Source organism: Corythoichthys intestinalis, chromosome 14 (assembly GCF_030265065.1).
Source record: "Corythoichthys intestinalis isolate RoL2023-P3 chromosome 14, ASM3026506v1, whole genome shotgun sequence".
Classification (NCBI taxonomy): Eukaryota; Metazoa; Chordata; class Actinopteri; order Syngnathiformes; family Syngnathidae; genus Corythoichthys; species Corythoichthys intestinalis.
Window position 1 is genome coordinate 53,226,384 of NC_080408.1, and position 15,462 is coordinate 53,241,845.

General features: G+C 42.0%; 2 protein-coding genes across 7 annotated transcripts in view; one reads left to right on the plus strand and one right to left on the minus strand.

The window, feature by feature from the left end:
* Positions 1–668: 668 nt before the first annotated feature.
* On the minus strand, positions 669–11,642 carry LOC130930420 (P2X purinoceptor 7-like). Its single transcript, XM_057858380.1, has 3 exons — positions 11,390–11,642; positions 1,198–1,434; positions 669–921 (listed from the first exon to the last, which is right to left on the minus strand). Exons 1-3 carry the CDS (start codon positions 11,413–11,415, stop codon positions 759–761), a joined length of 426 nt encoding a protein of 141 aa, XP_057714363.1. The 5' UTR covers positions 11,416–11,642; the 3' UTR covers positions 669–758.
* Positions 11,643–13,615: 1,973 nt separating this feature from the next.
* Positions 13,616–15,462, plus strand: part of LOC130930417 (SUN domain-containing ossification factor-like) — a 116,473-nt gene continuing 114,626 nt past the window's right edge. For 4 of the 6 annotated variants that reach the window (XR_009067053.1, XM_057858374.1, XM_057858376.1 and 1 more), the window contains exon 1: positions 13,616–13,986. Coding sequence is in view for 4 of the 6 variants with exons in the window: in XM_057858374.1 (XP_057714357.1) it covers positions 13,931–13,986 (56 nt within the window). In the remaining 2 variants the exon portion in view is untranslated. The remainder of the gene's footprint in view (positions 13,987–15,462) is intronic. The other 2 variants (XM_057858372.1, XM_057858371.1) reach the window with 1 other exon arrangement.

A 15,462-nucleotide genomic window follows, 5' to 3' on the forward strand; every position in this document is an offset into this window, starting at 1 on the left:
TGTAGTCTACATTTGTTTCTGAAAATGATGAGGTTACTGTCACGGTCATATAGCATGCTTGCTAGCGGTGATATTTGATGTAATTGACACTTCTCCTCCCTGGCAGCACACAGGCTACTAAACTACAACAAGACAAATCGACGGTTTACAAAAGAGTAAAATATGTACTTACCAAATCAGTGTGCTGAGGACAAGTAAACCCACAATGGCGAAAATAACTGAGAAAGGTGTTGGAAAGAGCGCGAACGTGGGCAGGGCAGATCTGCGCATGTCTGATAGAACGCCCAAAGGACACTGGGTACAAGAAATTATTTTTTCTAATTTGACTTAACTGGGATATATCAAGTTAAGCAAGTTCTCCAACCCCAAATTACTACTTACTTATTTAAAAGTAGTGTTCACAACAGGTTGATGAAAATTGAGTTTAGTTCACTTATCACATTTAATTAATTTGAATGTTAGCATTTACAGTGTATGTATTTGCCATATACATAATCTTGAAAACATTCAGTTAAGCATGATTTATGGAAATATATTCCAGTATTACATGTGTTCTATGAGAAATCGTAAGTGATGAAGAGACGCCATGTGTAAATGTATTGACATATTTATTCATAATTTCTCCATTATTCCTGTACAACATAAATATGCCAGTAAAAGAGGCATGAATTATTATTTGAATCAATGACAGGTTGTCCTTCACATTGTAATTTCTAATATACATGTAGTTTTTCTTGTACAATTTACAAAATGTGATTTCACAAAACTGGCATCCTAAAGCCTGTGTACACTCCCTCTACATTTGGGAAGGTGTTTCTTATTTTGCTCACACAGCATGAATGTAACGTCACTCTGTTATTACGTCCAATGATTCCCCAACACCATCTGACCAGCTGCCAATAAGCTGTGTGTCTGTATATCCTGAAAAAGAGTGTCATATCTATGATTGTATGAATGCAATGCTTTTTTAATGCAATATTAAATAAATCAATGCAGATCTATATATCAATGCAAAACAATGGTTCTTTATTCATTGATTATGTCAAATCGGTTTGTTTTGCTTTTTCAACTTTGACATATCAGCACATGAACTGCCCAAGTGTCTCAAAATGGTAGTTCATGGTCAACCCGATGTTTATAAATCAAGGTATAAAGCATGCAAATGTATTATACTATTTTTTTTGTATGTACACCTACTCATTTTGTGCAAGTTCCAGTGTTTCCTTGTACTGTTGTTTGTACTGCAGGTACGCCACCTCAAGTACCCACTGGTTCAGACAGTTAGCAGTAAATCCAGGGTGCTCTGTCATGCAGGACAATGCTGAATCTGTCTGGTCCCGATACTCTTCCATCTTCGTGAGGATCTGAGGTCTCTCCATGCAGCAGCGACTCTCGATCTGAGTGCCCATGGCCACACAGTTGGAACATGTGCACCTGTAAATTGATAAATTGACTAAATTCAGATGTAATCGTTAAAAGCATGTATATTCCAGTACATTCTCTGCCTGATACACTTTAATGCTGCTGTAATTGTAAACATACATACATTTATAAGACAAATTATGAAAAATACAGGTATTACCACAGATACTAATAAAACAACAAATAAGTTATTTGCCAAGCTGTGAGAATATAGTTTCTTTTTTTTTTTTTAACCAAAGTAGTGAATAAATTAATGCATTAAAATATTGACCATCACACTGGTGAATTTGAATCATAAAGTCCATAGACTAAAATAGAAATGAATGTTTTCTATTCATACGACATTTTCAGTGGTTAGCTAATGTTGGTTTGAACGGGGGTGTGTGTGCTCTCATATGTAGACTGTTGGGGCGGGTTGCACTAGGGTGACGTCACCGGGCTTGATTATTTAGGGATTGCACGTGTGCAAATAAAGTGTGGATTGTCTCAAAACGCATGTGTCGTGTCGTTCTTGTCCCATTTCAACTGCATCGGAAATGGCAACGACAACAGGTTATGGGCCCAGACGAGACGCTGGAAGCCGGTGGTTAAGACTGTGTTTTGATGGAGAAGAAATGAATTACGAACTGTGGGAGGAAGAAGTCATGGGACAAATGCAGCTGCAAGGGCTGAAGGACGCAATCTTGCATGAGCCGGACACATCCGCTGAGGACTTCGACGCGGAAATGTACGAAGAGAAAGTTCAGTGTGCATACGCCGAAATGGTCCAGTTCCTTGACGACAAGAGCCTCTCCCTAGTAATGAGGGACGCCGAAGGAGACGGGTGAAAAGCCTAGGCGATACTGCGGAGTCATTGCGCAGGTAAAGGCAAGCCGCGAGTGATCAGGTTGTATACAGAACTAACGTCCCTCCAAAAGGGGATCAATGAGACGGTCACAGACTATGTTCTCAGGGCAGAAAAGGCCATTACAGCACTATGAAAGGCGGAAGAGACTCTCAGTGACGGACTTTTAATTGCGATGATTCTGAAAGGATTGCCGGAGTCATTCAAACCGTTTAGAATGACTCAACCCAGAGTGATGACGTCATGACGTTTGCCGATTTTAAAACCAAGTTGAGAGGTTTTGAAAGTACGGAGAAGTTGGGCTCTAATACAACCGATGATGGCGTGATGAAAGTGACTGGCTCAAGTCCTGGAGGGGGAAGAGAGAACAGGCAGAACATTGTTTGCTTCACCTGCAACCAAAAAGGGCATATTGCCCGTTTTTGCACTAGTGAACAGAGACAGAGGCAGTGGTGCAATATTTGTAAAAATACGAGTCACAGTGATACTACGTGCAGACGAAGGAGGCGTGATGGTGCCAAACGAGGAACTGAGGAGGAAGAGCACGCCTTTTGCTTTAATATTGTTGATGGAGAGCTCAACCAGTCCAGACAACAAGACCTGATGGTGGACACAGGGGATAGGATGGTATGTACAGTGCTCCCTTCAGCAATGCCTTCACCCTTTGGCCTTCGCTGTTCATCAGGTACACCTCCGCAACTCCTCTCTTTGACGCAACGCCGCTCGTTCTGGTCCCGTCTGCCAGCTCCAGGACGTGTTTCTCCGGCTGGAAGGTGTCGTCAAAGCTCTTAAATCTTTTGATGTCAGTGATTATGTGAGAACTATCCCCAGAACATATTCTCCGTCAAGACTGCTACGGCCAACGGAGCATCAGTGACGTTCCAACAGGGATGCGACCAGGTGATCCACAAGGACGGGACCAGATTCAACATTAAAGAGTACAACAGGCTGTATTATCTGGACACCTACAGCACTGGTGAGAATGATCAATGTCACGCTTGTTTTGATGTACAAACATGGCACAAAATTCTAGGACATTGCAACTACGATGATGTGTGTAAACTGCAACATGTTGTGAAGGGTATGGAAATCAAAGGGCCGCAAAATTGGTCAAATCAAAACTGTGAGGTTTGCATAAAAGGGAAGTTTGCTCAGAGTCGGAACCGGTTGCCAGACAAGAGAGCAAAAGCAGCACTCGAGTTGGTACACACTGATCTTTCCGGCCCTATTGAACCTGAGGCAAAGGATGGGTTCAGATATGCTTTATCCTTTACTGATGACTATTCTAGTGTTGTATTTGTGTATTTTCTGACAGCGAAAAGTGATACTGCTAAAGCTACAGAGAAGTTTATTGCCGACGTTGCCCCTTATGGGACGATCAAGTGTATTAGGTCAGATAATGGCACAGAATACACCGGGAAAGAGTTTCAAGCGCTACTGCAAAGAAATAAAATACGACACGAAACTACTGCCCCTTACTCCCCCCATCAAAATGGGACAGCCGAAAGAAATTGGCGAACGCTATTTGAGATGGCTAGGTGTGTTTTAATTGAGAGCAACTTGCCAAAGGAACTATGGGCTTATGCCGTTATGGCTGCCGCAGTAATTTGTAACAGATGTTATAATAACCGCTTTAAACAGACGCCGTACTACATGCTTACAGGAAAACAGCCAGACGTGTCAAAAATAAGGCCATTCGGAACAGTGTGTTATGCATACAAGCAAGAAAAAAAGAAGTTAGACCCCAGGTGCGAAAGGGGAGTTTTTGTAGGATTCCATAAGAACAGCCCAGCCCACCTCGTTTACTACCCGAGTACGGGAAAGGTTATAAAGCACAGACTCGTGAAGTTCATTATGAACGATGGTGTTGTGGAACATGAAACTCAGACTGATTTAGATGAGTATGGTAAGAGTGCCGTACCACACATGTCGGGTCAAACCCCAAAACAAAGCCCAGAGTCTGGTCCAAAGGCAGAGGTAGTGCTTAGTCCAGAATCTGATAGAAGAGGTGAGGAAGATCATCAGAATATGCGCTATCCTAGAAGAGAAAGGAAACTTCCAAAATACCTGGAGGACTATGTGTGTGATTATGATGATGACCAGGTATTAACTAACATTGATTATTGCTACAGGATGGTGTGCGGTGTACCCCAAACTTTTGAGGATGCTATGAGTTCCCTAATGTCCCATAGATGGGCTAAAGCTATGGAGGAGGAGGTAAACTCTCTTCTGGAGAATGACACGTTTACGTTAACAACCCTACCACAGGGCAAGACAGCAGTGGGGGGGAAATGGGTCTACACGATGAAAAGTAATGTTGACGGGTCCGATGTATATAAGGCCAGATATGTTGCAAAAGGGTACAATCAAGTGACAGGAATAGATCATAGGGAGACTTTTTCTCCAACTGCAAACATGGTATCCATACGTACGTTGATACAATTGGCAGCTCAATATGACTACATTCTTCACCAAATGGATGTCAAGACTGCCTATCTGAATGCACCTATTGATTGTGGTGTATATATAGAGCAGCCAAAGGGTTTTCAAATCAAATCAGAAACTGGGGAGGAACTGGTGGGTAAGTTAAACAAATCACTGTACGGGTTAAAACAGTCAGGAAGAAACTGGAATCACGTACTGCATGACTACCTCAGTGAAATTGGATTTGAACGGAACTCTGCTGACCACTGTGTCTACAGGAGGGGAGCGGGAGGTCAAAAAGTCATATTGATTGTTTGGGTGGATGACTTACTCATCGCGGGTAAAGATTATGAACAAATTGAGAGTGTGAAGAGGATATTCATGGCAAGATTTAAAATGAAAGATCTGGGGCAACTGAAGCATTTCCTGGGCATTGATTTTGAGCAGACAAAAGGGATTGTGAAAATGAGTCAACACCGATATATATTAAAGGTATTAGAAAAATTTGGTATGACTGAGTGTAAGCCCAGACCTAGCCCGTGTGAACAAAAGCTAACACTAGATGGTGATGGTGAGCTTACAGACCCTAAGAGATATAGGGAAATCACAGGCAGCTTGCTCTATGTGATGACATGTACAAGACATATGTTTGGTAGTGAGTAGGTTATCTCAATACCTATCACAACCAAAACAACATCACATGGTAGCGGCCAAGCATGTACTTAGATATTTAAAGGATGCACAGCCAATTACGAGTTATCTTACAAGAAAACTGATGAAGCACTTAAACTTGTAGCCTATAGTGACGCTGACTGGGCAGCGGATCTAAAGGATAGGCGCAGTACTACGGGCTATTGTGTGAGTCTAATGGAACAAGGCCCAGCAGTATCGTGGAAATCAAAGTTGCGTTATCCACATGTGAGGCAGAATATATGGCTCTCGCGGCAACAACTCAAGAGTGTCTGTATTTCTTACATTTTTTACAGGACATGGACAAGGAATGTAAATATACACCAGCAACAGTCTTAGAAGACAACCAAGGAGCCATTGCTTTGGCTAAAAACCCTGTAAATCACCAGAGGTGTAAGCATATTTATATCCGTTTTCATTTTGTCCGTTCGTCTGTTAACGATGGTAACGTGACCATCAAATACTGTCCAACAGCAGATATGGTTGCTGATATTATGACCAAGCCTGCAACCAAGGTGAAATTACAGAAGTTTGGAAAGTTTATGTTTGGTTTGTAGTGTAGCAGCCAAATCCCAAATGGCTAATATGTTTAGTCTATTTGACCTGTACATTATGAGAGCAAGTGGGGGTGTTGGTTTGAACGGGGGTGTGTGTGTGCTCTCATATGTAGACTGTTGGGGCGGGTTGCACTAGGGTGACGTCACCGGGCTTGATTATTTAGGGATTGCACGTGTGTAAATAAAGTGTGGATTGTCTCAAAACGCATGTGTCGTGTCGTTCTTGTCCCACTTCAACTGCATCGGAAATGACAACGACAACAGCTAAGCTGCCTAATAATTATAACTTTCCAGGCACCAACAAATTACAACAAATTATGAGTAATACGTGAAGTATAGCACTGTACAATAACAAATTTGATGGGAAATTTTAGACTGGCTACACCATGTATATATCATGTGTACATAGCCTTATCACAATAGCTAACGTTAGAGATGATCATAGAAAAGCTGTCAGCTGTGTAAACCTTTGTTAACTGGCCTGTGTTTTACCATGTAATGTACTTATTATCGCTCGTAAAATATATAGAACAAATCCTTTAATCCCATTCATATTTGTGTCTGTTGGCAAAGCGAAAACCTATATAGCACAAAAAATTATAATCATTCTAAATATTACTTTAATTTGCGGTCGTGTATCAGCTTCACAAAAAGAAATGCAAAACAAACCATTCTGTGTTTCCCACTCGATCTGCTGCCGGTGTTTCATCAGTGTCATTGCTCCCCTCAATGACCGTTTCATTAGGCTGCATTGGCGTTCGTTTGGGCTCAAATTGGTAACCCAGAACACCACAGAAAGGTTCGTATCTCTCCTCATCACCATTAGATGAACACTCGTTTCGTCCTTCTACGTCGGATTCGTCGCTGCAACTAGAAACGTAATTGTCCGCCATCATCGCCGCCATTCAGTACTAAAGCACTGAGCCGGTTGTCTCCTTGTTTTGACGTCACGCACACAATCTGCCAGATTTCTGGGATCTCGGGGGCGGGTCTTTTTAGCTAGAAATTGACCCAAATTTCTCTCATTTTCTTGATGTTGCGATGTGTGTAATTACACGAAGTGACGTGATATGAATCCAAAAGGCATTCGTTTATGGATAAATGATGGAATATTAGCATTTCCCCAGGTGTTGTCATACCCTTTGCGGGCCGCAGACGTGTCTTGAATTTCGTTTCGCTATGAGCGACTGGCATAAAGTTATGAGTGAAAATCATCGTTTTTGAACCTTCATGAATCGTAATCGAATTGTCACGTGTCGAATCGCGATGCATGTAATAATTGATTTTTTGGAACTCTACTGCAAAGGCATGTTGATCTACCAATGGGGTGAATAGTTCAACACATGTAGGACCGCCCCCTCATTTGAATAACATTTCCACTTGCATGCTGACAATGAAATAAGTAAATATAAGGAAAAGCGCGTCTATTTATTGATTGATATCTATTACAATCAATATATTTATTTTTGTATTTATTTCCACATTTATTTTTGTATTAATTCTTAAATGTTGTATGTGATTTCTTATTTTTGTATATATTGTAGTGCTAGGAAGGAGTCGGAGGTGGAGTATTATGGTCAAAACTTGAAAACATTTATTTCTCACAAGAGCAGAACTCGCACAACAAACATGAGGCACGAGGGAACTCAGAGCCGAGTATATCACCTAAAAGGGTCCTGGCGGAACTACTCACAGCAATTCCTCTAAGTCAGGTGTCAGCAACCTTTTTGGTGTGGCGTGCCACTTTCAAATTTTCTTGTCAATCAGTGTGCCACACCAAGATTAATGACGCACATCTGAATTTTTATATTCAACAGAGCTGTAATTTTACTCCAAAGAAAACAACATGAACATACGTTGAAATCTTACAACTACCATTCTTTATCAAATAACTAAAAAAATAAATGTATATTGTAGAAAAAATCAAAACTTGAGCATCAGCTTATGTAAACATATCACACACACACAACCCAGCAAGAAAACGGGAACAAGCGTGATTCTCAGTGCAGGTCTCTCACAGTACAGAGCGGGCTGTTTTAACCTTCAAAGTCAGAACAGGCGACTACTTTGTCTTGTTCACTAACAGTGAATTCCATGCACAATTTTAGATTTTATATAACAAATACAAAAGATGCCTACCTTAATGTGATCCCTGGCCCTGTTTTCCATGAATTTTCATGTTTTGTCTCATAGTGGCGTTTGACACTTGTTGTGTGACACACACACACAACGCTCTTGAGGCATAATGCACAGAGCTAGCGGAAGTAACCAGCCAACCAGTTGTTACCGGCATCCCCAAGGGGCCGCTGTCCCCGACAATTTGACCGGCTTACTAGTTAAGGGTGAGAAAAAGAGAGGCAGCGAAACAAGGTGTTGAGAGAGAGAGTTGTGCGAAGAGCGCCTTGAAAAGTGGCTGTGTCCCATGATGGTTTTGGTTTTGTTAATAAAAGTCTCCAGCAAAATGCCATCCAACGTGTCACTGTGTTTTTATACACATCACCACCTCTCTGAAGTAAGCACCGGGCGAATCGATGACAACAAGCCACGTTAATCGCCTTTCTACTACACACTACGGTGCAGAGTTGAAACCACTGCAATTACCAAAAAGTGCAATTAGTAACACAGTGTACTTCCGCCAGCTCTCTGATTGGTCGGCTTCGTGACACGTTAGTAGCGTGGGCTGAATTAAACGCGCAGAGAAAAAAATCCGACAAGCGCAGGAGTCGAGAAATAGAGGAAGAGCTGGAGGTGTGCTCAAAATCCATGACTGCTCGCATATAACGCCACAGGCAGAGTGGGTGACTGGGGCGCTCCCGTAAAGCCCCTAAATAACAGGGCGCGCATCTGAAAATGCCTTGATTTCCAGTAAAAAGGCGCATTGTAAATGGGCTCGCTTCCGCTTATCCAAGCAGCTAAACATGAAAAGGTTCACACTCCGGATGTTTTCAGTAATCCTTTATGTCTCTCTTTCCTTTTTTGTGACACTAAAACAATGAAAAAATACATGCAATCAGCAACAATGCTGCAAATAACATAAATGCCATCCATATATGCAAACACAATTAGCCTGTATTCAGTAGTTCTTAATTAGAAATATCAAACACATTTCCCCTCAAACATGCAACCTAAAGACAATATAAAGAGTGAAATTCTCAATTTGACAACAAAATACTCACAGACGTTGCTCTAACAAACACAAATGCCACAGAAGTTGTGAGAGTGGAGCTGCCATGTAACACACTGAATCACATTTGAAGAACTTCCTATTTGCATTTTTCTTCTACTGTTTTAGAACCAATAAATAAAACGGCCACAAGATGGGGCGCTTCAGCAACTGATAAAGATACAACTGACAATAAACATAAGACGCATTTTTGTTGTTTTGTTTTGCCATGCGCTCGCGTGTCACTGGTTAACCCTTCGCGTGCCAGTGCTGACACGCGTGTCATAGGTTGCCGACCCCTGCTCTAAGTGAATTATGTACATAGCAACACGACGATATATTCATTTTTATTTCTACTTTTATTTAATTAGCTATATATTTCCATATTTATTTGTGTATTTATATTACATTTTTTGTATCATTTATTTTTATATTTATATTTGTTTTTATTTAGCCTTTTATTGCTTTATTTATTTTAATTAATATTTTAATTTTGGCAGCTTTGTTCCTCCATACCCAGTTAGCAGAGTCAGCTTAAAAAGTAGGAGGAAATCGCTCGTCAACCAAGATAAAATATATAATAATAATAATAATAATAATAATAATACATTTTATTTGTAGAGCGCTTTTACCAATGCTCAGAGACGCTTTACAGTAGGAACAGAAACAGCAAACAACGTGAACAGAACAAAACAAAGAAAATAATTATAAGTTAAAAGGTAGTTTAAAAAGGTGAGTTTTTAACAGTGTTTTGAATGTGGGAAGGTCTGAACAGGTACGAATGGGTTTTGGGAGTGAGTTCCAAAGGGAGGGGGCAGCAGCGGAGAAGGCTCTGTCGCCCCTAGTTCGGTGTGTTCTTTGTTTGGGCTGTGCGAGGATGTTTCCATTACAAGAGCGGAGGTGTCGGGAAGGGGTGTGGGGACAGAGAAGGTCTGTGAGGTAGGGCTGGGCCAAGTTATTGAGTGCTTTGTAAGTGAGAAGGATGATTTTGAACTGAATTCTGTATGAAATAGGAAGCCAGTGCAGTTTGTGGAGGACGGGGGTAATGTGGTTCCTATAGGGGGTCCGGGTGAGAAGGCGTGCAGCGGAGTTTTGGATATATTGTAGTTTACTGATGAGTTTGGATGGAGAACCGAAGAGAATGCTGTTGCAGTAGTCAAGTCTGGAGGTTATGAAGGCATGGATGAGGGTTTCAGCAGCAGAGAAGGTGAGGGAGGGGCGAAGACGGGCTATGTTCTTGAGGTGGAAGAAGGCAGTTCTTGTGATATGGTTGACGTGGTGGTCGAATCTTAGGGGCCGTTTACATGATGACTCTCTGAGAATACGAACAATTTCAAATTTGCATTTGCGTCTCCATTTGAACAATGTCGCAATTCCGCATGAAAGCGATGTAGTACTTATGCCAAGCCCTAGGGGGCAGTGCAGATTTACCGGGCGACAGAGAATGATGCACTTTGACCCCACCAAGCTCCCTCAGCCCGGAAAAAAATATGCCCGCCCATTCGAAGCGATGTCATTTTTCTTTTGTTCAAAAAGGCACAAAAATTGAAACATTCAACATATTTAATTTAAAAATAATATTAAAACAATAAATTAAAGCTGACATTCTGCCATATTTGCTGTTTTTAATGTTTAGTAGCAGCGCTGCGCACGCCCAATGTGACGTGTACAAGTGCTACCGTTAACAGCGCGGTCTCGCGTGGCAGGAGCCTTTGATATGCATGCCGAGGAAGCCCCCCTCAACCCCCGGCAATCGGATTCTTTCACTTTGGAGGCAGGATTCAGAATTTTTCGTTTTCGCCTTCCGTCTTTGCCGGCACCATATGCACGCGAGGCGAGTCCGCAACTCAGTCATTGCGTCTTTGTGTCGCAGAGTCGCCATGTAAACTGCCCCTTAGTTTATTGTCAAAAATGATACCAAGGTTGCGGGAATGTGTTGAGAGAGGCAGGGTGCAGTTGTTGATGGTGAGGGAAAAATGACTGTCTATGATGTGGGCTGCAGGGTCGAAGATGATTGTGTCTGATTTGTTACTGTTGAGTTGAAGATAGTTTTCTTGCATCCAGGAATTAATTTCACTGAGGCAGTTTTGAAGTGTGGATTGGGTGCTGTGCGAGATTTGTTGTGTGGTTATGTAAATTTGGATGTCGTCAGCGTAGCAGTGAAATTGGATATGTATAATTACGCCACGCATATACAAATAAAGCTCAACGCATACATCATAAAGTGCCTCTGATAGAATACAGACTGTTGAAAATTCAAAAGGAATCTTTTTTTTTTCATCATCTTACCTCCGAATATGCTTCCAACCAGCCATTCATATGAATGCGGTCTGCCCTCTTCGAAGCGATGTTTGGAACTACCCGAGGCTCCGCTACCCGGAAGTAAAATCGTATAATGGATCCCTATGGGGATGTTGCAACTCTGTTTTCCACGGCTCTGAGTAAAACTACATCAAGATAGTGACGGGATCTGTCGTTCACTTGAGTAAACGAATCCATTCCGGTTCGTTCAGTAGAAAGATTCGTTCAAACAAATCGTTCAACGAATCGTTCGCCCCCCTCATCTCCCTCCCCGCCCAAATGAATCATTCGGTTAGTGAACGGGAAGTGACGTTGCCGAACGAATCACCAAAGACCGCTTCGCAGTATAACTGAACGGGAAGTGACATTGCTTGGTCCCTCCCTCTCTCTTGCACACAGGCTCCTCATTGGACGCTCGTCGTAGTTTCAGAAATGAGTGACAGGCAATATCATTCTGCTTTCAAAGCCTCGTCTCCCTCCCGCTGCTGCAAAAAGCGAGGGAGAACTTCTGCGTCGTTTGTCCTAGTTCTATGGGCTCAAAGTCATGGCTCGTGATTGCATTTCGATTTAGGACACGATTAAACATTTTCCTTTCGTGGGGGGAGTGGGGGTTTGGGGTCGGGGGGCACGGACTTTCTTTAGCATGTTCTTGATCACATATACAATGCTGCTGCTACCAGCCAACGCAGCATGCTTGCTGTCACGAAAATAAAAATAAATCGAAAGTTTAATTTCTAAATATGGAACGACCAACACATCATATTTACCTCTCGCTCTGTTGTATTTTTGTTTTTATGCTCATCACTATTATTTTTGGTCACTATTGTTAAAACTATAAGTGTAAATAGCTAGTTGTCAAATGTGCTGCTCTGAAATAAAAACAATACTACATTTTGATATTTGACAGTTTAATTGCACATCAGTATTAAGATGATCGTATTGAATTTTTGCACTGGTATTAATAAATAAAATAATCCGGTCAACTCCCCTGTCGTCCCCGCATCTCAGATCGTCAAATGCTGACGAGAAATAATTGTTTGCTCTTTACAATGTCGCCTTTCTACTCTCATTAGTCTGTTGAGAAAAATGTAGACATATTGCGACATCTCCCGTGTCCGCGTGCGTTGTTTTTGGGCGCTTGAGTAGCAGATGATGGACGGATTGACATAATTTGTCAAACCAACCAACACCCGACACGCTCTGACACGAAAAAAAAAAAAAAAAATACACTCGGAAAAAAATTGACATGTATATACAGTTTCATTGCAAATCCGCATTATGGTTATCGTATTGAATTTTTGCACTGGTATTAAATAATAAAATAATCCGGTCAGCTCCCCTGTCGTCCCCGCATCTCAGATCGTCAAATGCTGACGAGAAATAATTGTTTGCTCTTTACGATGTCGCCTATCTACTCTCATTAGTCTGTTAAGAAAAAGGTAGACATATTGCGACATCTCCCGTGTCCGTGTGCGTTGTTTTTGGGCGCTCGAGTAGCACATGATGGACGGATTGACATAATTTGTCAAACCAACCAACACTCGACACGCTCTGACACGAAAAAAAAATAAAACACTCGGAAAAAATTGACATGTATATACAGTTTCATTGCAAATCAGTATTATGGTGATCATACTAAATATTCTTTTTTTCTGTGCACATATGAGGTAAATATCGCTGCCATGAAGCCTCCATATAGTGACAGTTCTCTGCCCCCTTCACTGTTGTCACGCGACCGCAGCTCAGCTTTTGCTTGCCTCGTTGCTACCCGTGTTTTAAATTACTGTAATTTTGATAGTATGTCGTCATAGATAGTCCCGAGTCTGTTGAGAAAAGTAGTACACTAAACCATGCTCGCTAGATTTGTGTGGTGTTTTTGTCTGTTTGAGCAGCATTTGATAGGCTCCACGTTAACAAATATGTGACAAAGTCCTTTCCTTTCATTTTTTAATTCGTTCACCGCATAGTCATTACTGGAAAGTCAAGTTAGCAGCAAGCTAGGTCAGGAACCGGAGGACCGAATCACTGAACGGGAAGTAACAAAACTCAGTCTTGCCCCCCTGCCTGCACGCTAGCTGCTTATTGGCCACACGTGGAAGTGAGTGACAGACGCCCTGATTCTGTTTCCGCTCCCTCCCCTGCCCGCGATGAGGCTGGCGTCTGATTGGTCGTGTGCGATGTCAGAAGACGCTGCCGCTTGCTCAACGCCCTCCCACGCAGCGAACAAGCACCAACTACATAGAACGAATCAGTGCAGATGGTGATTAGTTCGGTCTCGTTCACCCAAACAATTCGTTCAAAAAGAACGAATCGTTCGCGACCGATACAACACTACATCAAGAACAAAATCAGGAAGTGACAGTTGTGCACGCACTACAGTTTAAGGAGTCAAAACTCGCCGTTTTTGTGTTATATTTACCTTTACCAGGGACCGCCTTGCCCGCTGATGAGCACAGAAGACATCTAGGTGAACAAGTTTGAAGCAGTTTGTACAATCACACCGAGAATGTCTTTCCCGACAGGACAGGGATGAAGATGACAAGCCGAAGTGTGACCCCGTGGCTGCTTGTTTTGCTAGTCTTTGGGTAAGTCATTCCATTTTTGTTGGTTAATCACTTATACCTTTTCGCAGTCAGTGACAAATTAAAGAAAAAAAGATTATTTAAGCTAAGTCGGCAGTACGATTAGCTAGCCTGTTAATAAGCGACCTATTTAATGACGTACCTGGCTGGCAGAATTCTTTCACCACTACATCGAGGGGATTGTTTTGCAACATGGGCAAAATGGTCTCTGTTGTTGAAATTCGAATGCTACTTAATTATACCAACGGTTCTCTGCTGGTGCTGCCTCTCGGTAACCAATGTGCGCAGACACTCAGGGCTATACATACCACGGTGATGGAGTTTCTTATATTTTTGCGATATTTATTTTTCATACATGTGCTATGATAAAATGAACACTTCGCATAATGACTTTCACAGTCCTGTAGAATCTACTCCCGATCTCGGCACAAGTTTGGTCCTTGGAAGAATCCTAGGTGGTATTGCCATACTATGTAATGTGATATTTGGGTCATTTCTATAGTGTCTTATTTGGACGTAAGAGCAGGGGTGAAAGTGGGCCAGAACGGTCAGGAACGCAGTTCCGGTATAAGAATCAGGGCTGGAATGCTGTTCCAGTACATGGCGCTTTGTTTCCGAAAATATGATGGCAACTGTCAAAACGCTATGAAAAAAAAAATGCTAAGCTGCCACACATGCATTTCATCTCCAAGAAGAAAACAATGTACCAACATCAGATTTACATACACAAGTGCTAACATAAAGCATAATAAAGTGCTTGTGTAGCGTAATCAGTTTCCACCAATATTTATTATTTATTTTATTCCACGAACGGCATGGAGGTTTCCCCAGCAGCTGCAGTTATCTGAGTCTGAAGATGATGAGTCACGTCAATGTGCGAATACACGCAGCAAAGCAAAACGCCTGGACTCATTTATCCGTTCAGTTGGATGTCATACTGACATGTGATCAGCAGACGTAGTTAGCTCTGATTGGTCCAAATGTGCATGTTTTCTGGAACAGCAAAAAAAAAAAAAAGGTTGTTGAACCATACGGTTCGCCCTGTACAGTTCAATACGCCTTTATGAACCGCGCCTTTTCGGTTTGGCAATTAATTTATTCTGAACGTTTGTGGAATGAATTGGTCGAGCTCTGTGTGCGACGTGAAGCACAGCTGTGGAGAAATTCCCGCCCCGCCGCAAGTAAATGTTTGATTGCTGTCAAGCACCTGTGTAATAGAAGCTGAGTAACGCCCTCTCTCGCTTACGAGCGAAGTGAAAGTGAAACAAGAAAGAAAACAGAAAGCTATGGCGAGCGGCGGAGTGGAGAGACTGAATTTTGAGGAAGCACTGGCTTCTTTCAAATCTGCGGTGTGGCAACATTTCGGTTTCCCCGTGGACTACAATGCGGTGGGAGAGAAAATAGGAGGGAGAGAAAATATTGAAAAAAAAAAAAAAAAAAAAAAAAAACAATTTGCAAGCATTGCTCAGCGCTTGTTCC

Excerpts from the sequence above, each read along its gene's own strand:
- LOC130930420 (XM_057858380.1), bottom strand. The coding sequence starts at position 11,415 with ATGGCTGGTTGGAAGCATATTCGGAG. Across the intron at positions 1,435-11,389 it reads GGTTGGAAGCATATTCGGAG|GTGCACATGTTCCAACTGTG; the intron begins GTAAGATGATGA and ends ATCAATTTACAG. Across the intron at positions 922-1,197 it reads CTGGAACTTGCACAAAATGA|GATATACAGACACACAGCTT; the intron begins GTAGGTGTACAT and ends ACTCTTTTTCAG.